The 2,995-nt window shown below is 36.1% G+C and overlaps 1 protein-coding gene across 1 annotated transcript; it reads left to right on the forward strand.

Moving 5' to 3' along the window:
• The first annotated feature begins 2,338 nt into the window (after positions 1–2,338).
• On the forward strand, positions 2,339–2,995 carry LOC141704258 (oleosin H2-like). The gene is made up of 2 exons (XM_074507541.1): positions 2,339–2,843; positions 2,955–2,995. Exons 1-2 carry the CDS (start codon positions 2,339–2,341, stop codon positions 2,993–2,995), a joined length of 546 nt encoding a protein of 181 aa, XP_074363642.1.

The raw sequence follows: 2,995 nt of genomic DNA on the forward strand, positions 1-2,995 counted from the left end.
AAAAGAATGTTTTTGAAAACATATTATACACGATATTAGCTGACAAGAACAAGACGAAAGATAACTTAAAATCAAGGTATGATTGTGAGGATCTTGGTATACGACGTGAGTTGTGGGTTCAAGATGGAGACATAATGCAACATGCTCCATATGCGCTCTTGAGGGAACAAGTTCATAATTTGTTTAAGTGGATTTCAACACTTAAACTTCCGGATGGTTACGTTTCAATATATCTAGGTGTGTGAATTTTGAAAAACATACTATTCATGGTATGAAATTGCATGATTGTCATATTTTTATGCAAAAATTACTGCCTATTGTTTGTCGTGACTTATTGCCGAGGCAAGTGGGTGATGCCATTATTGAATTGTCTAACTTCTTCCAAGATTTGTGCTCATCTACCTTGAAATACTCCGATTTACTAAAAATGGAGAAAGATATTGTGAGGATAATGTCTAAGTTTGAAACCATCTTTACTCCCGGTTTCTTTGACCCGATGGAGCACTTGCCACTGTATTTGGCCACCGAGTGTAAGTTGGGTGGCCCTGTTACATATCGATGGATGTACCCTTTTGAAAGATTTTTACATGGATTGAAGATGAAAGTTAGAAACAAAGCCCATCTGGAGGGTTCAATGGCTGAACGCTATATCAAGGAGGAATGTGTGCACTTTTGTTCTCTATATTTTGAATCCAAAGTTGAAACAATGCACAATCGATTGCGTCGTTACGGGGCACCCAAAATGTGTAATGATCCTAACTTGTTAGAAGTTTACACGTATCCGGCGAAACCCATTGTAAGAAAAGGGCATAGAATATTGACCGTCGATGAAGATAGACTCATCAAATATTATGTTCTTATCAACACACCGGAGGTTGCAAAGTACTTGGGGTAAGGTCTTTAACAAATCTATGATATTTTTTTACTTTGATTTATATTATTGTAATGATTGTTATTTGTTTTTAGTGAATTTAACAAGTTGGTACATAGAAAACACCCAGAGTTTGATGATGCAGCAAAAGAAAAATTTCAAAAAGATCGATTCACAAATTGGTTTGAAAGAAGGGTATGTGTCTAAACACGTACATATAAATGTTTCTTATTGTCCTCAAATATTATAATTGTAATACACTTATAAATATATATGAATTTTTAGGTAGCGGATGATCCACAACTCAAAAATGTTTTTAAGGATTTAATAAAAGGTCCGATGCGCGATGTGGATATTTACAGTGCTTGCCACTGTAATGGTTACAAATTTGGTTGTGCAAATTCTAATGAACGCACTTCACCAAATTCGGGTGTGCTTGTCATTGGTAAGAAATATATGGTACTTAATTTTCGTATCTATTGTTCTATCTTTCGTTATATTAATGCATTGCTTGTACCTAAGAAGTTTACTCATTTATATGTAGGATCTTCATATAAGGGGAGTTTTGAAAATAATTATGGTCGACTCGAAGAAATACTTGAGCTTCATTACCGTAATGGGCATAAAGTTATATTATTTAAATGTCATTGGTTTGATCATACAAAGCATGTCAAGGTGGATAGAAATAGGATGACAACGGTGGATGTTCGATCAACATTAAATACGGAAGATGTGTTCGTGTTAGCTAGTCAAGCTCATCAAGTGTATTATGCGAGGCATATTTCAAATCCAAGATCACCATGGTACACCATTTTAACAACAAAGAGTCGTTTTGTTAATGAAGAAGTGAAATCTAAAAGGAACTTTACGTCAAGTGAAGATGCCTTGCAAAATGAGGTTTCAAATGCTTCATCATCTCGTGTCGAGCCCGTGATGATTCATGATCCTTCAAATTTTTTTATTGATTTGAGATTTGTTGAAAATGACAATTCTACGGATGAGTACAACGAAGAACAAAATCAAGATGAAGACATGATTATCGATGAAGAAAGTGAAAGTGAGGAAGATGACATGGCTTAATTTAATATTTTAGTGATTTTACAAAAAATATGATTAAGTTAAAAATTATTGTAATGGTCGTGTTTAATTTTTCAATTGTAATATTGATTTTTATTAGACATTAAATTTTTAATTTAAGATAAATATTAGCCTTCAGCTTATTATTGTTGCAAAAGCAGGGCTCGAGTTCTAGTAGCTACTGGAGGAGGTAAGAAGTGGCTTATTAAAACAACCGGTTTTAATTGAATTTAACTCCTAAAATCAACCATTTTTGATTGCATTTACCCGTGTCATTTACTTGGGTCATATCTTCACAGTTGAAACAAATTATTTTCTTTCTCACAAACCATTTCTCATCTAACTCTCTCGGAAGCCGCCTCCAAAAAACTCACTAATCTCAAATCAAGAATGACACACCGTCAAACCTACCACCCACAACACACCAACCACTCCGCGATAGTAAAATATCTCCTCCCCAAAAACACCCCCTCCACCTCCCAAGTCCTCGCCGTCGTCACTCTCCTCCTTGTCAGCGGAACCCACATTTTGCTCGCCGGAATAACCCTAATCGGAACCCTAAAAGGCCTTGCTTTAGCCACACCACTTTTCATCATCTTTATCCCAGTTCTTGTCCCAGCTGCTCTCACTATTGGGCTTGTTGTCACTGGATTTCTCGGATCCGGGGCTTTTGGGCTGATAGGGCTTTCATCGCTCTCATGGGTTTTAAGTTACTTTAAACAAGCTAGCCAAGTGATGCCAGATCAGATAGAGTTGTCTAAGAAAAGGGCTCAAGAGATGGATGTGTATGCAGGACACACTACTCAGACCAAGGTTGGTCAGGCTCAGGACACAACTCTACAACTGGAAGGACACTTCTTTGGAGTACAGAAAATCGGGATGGCTTTCTCCACAGGTATACATTAAGGTTTATTGTAAATCGATTAGGGTTATGGTTTCAGATTTAGGTTTATTGCAACTAGGATGTTATTTGAGTTCAAATTTTATGGTTTCATTTACTTTTCAGATTTTAGGGTTAATGATATCAATTTAGTGATTTCAATTTAA

Source organism: Apium graveolens, unplaced genomic scaffold (assembly GCF_009905375.1).
Source record: "Apium graveolens cultivar Ventura unplaced genomic scaffold, ASM990537v1 ctg7642, whole genome shotgun sequence".
In the NCBI taxonomy this organism is placed as follows: Eukaryota; Viridiplantae; Streptophyta; class Magnoliopsida; order Apiales; family Apiaceae; genus Apium; species Apium graveolens.

Excerpts from the sequence above, each read along its gene's own strand:
- LOC141704258 (XM_074507541.1), top strand. The coding sequence starts at position 2,339 with ATGACACACCGTCAAACCTACCACCCACAACACACCAACCACTCCGCG. Across the intron at positions 2,844-2,954 it reads CGGGATGGCTTTCTCCACAG|ATTTTAGGGTTAATGATATC; the intron begins GTATACATTAAG and ends TTTACTTTTCAG.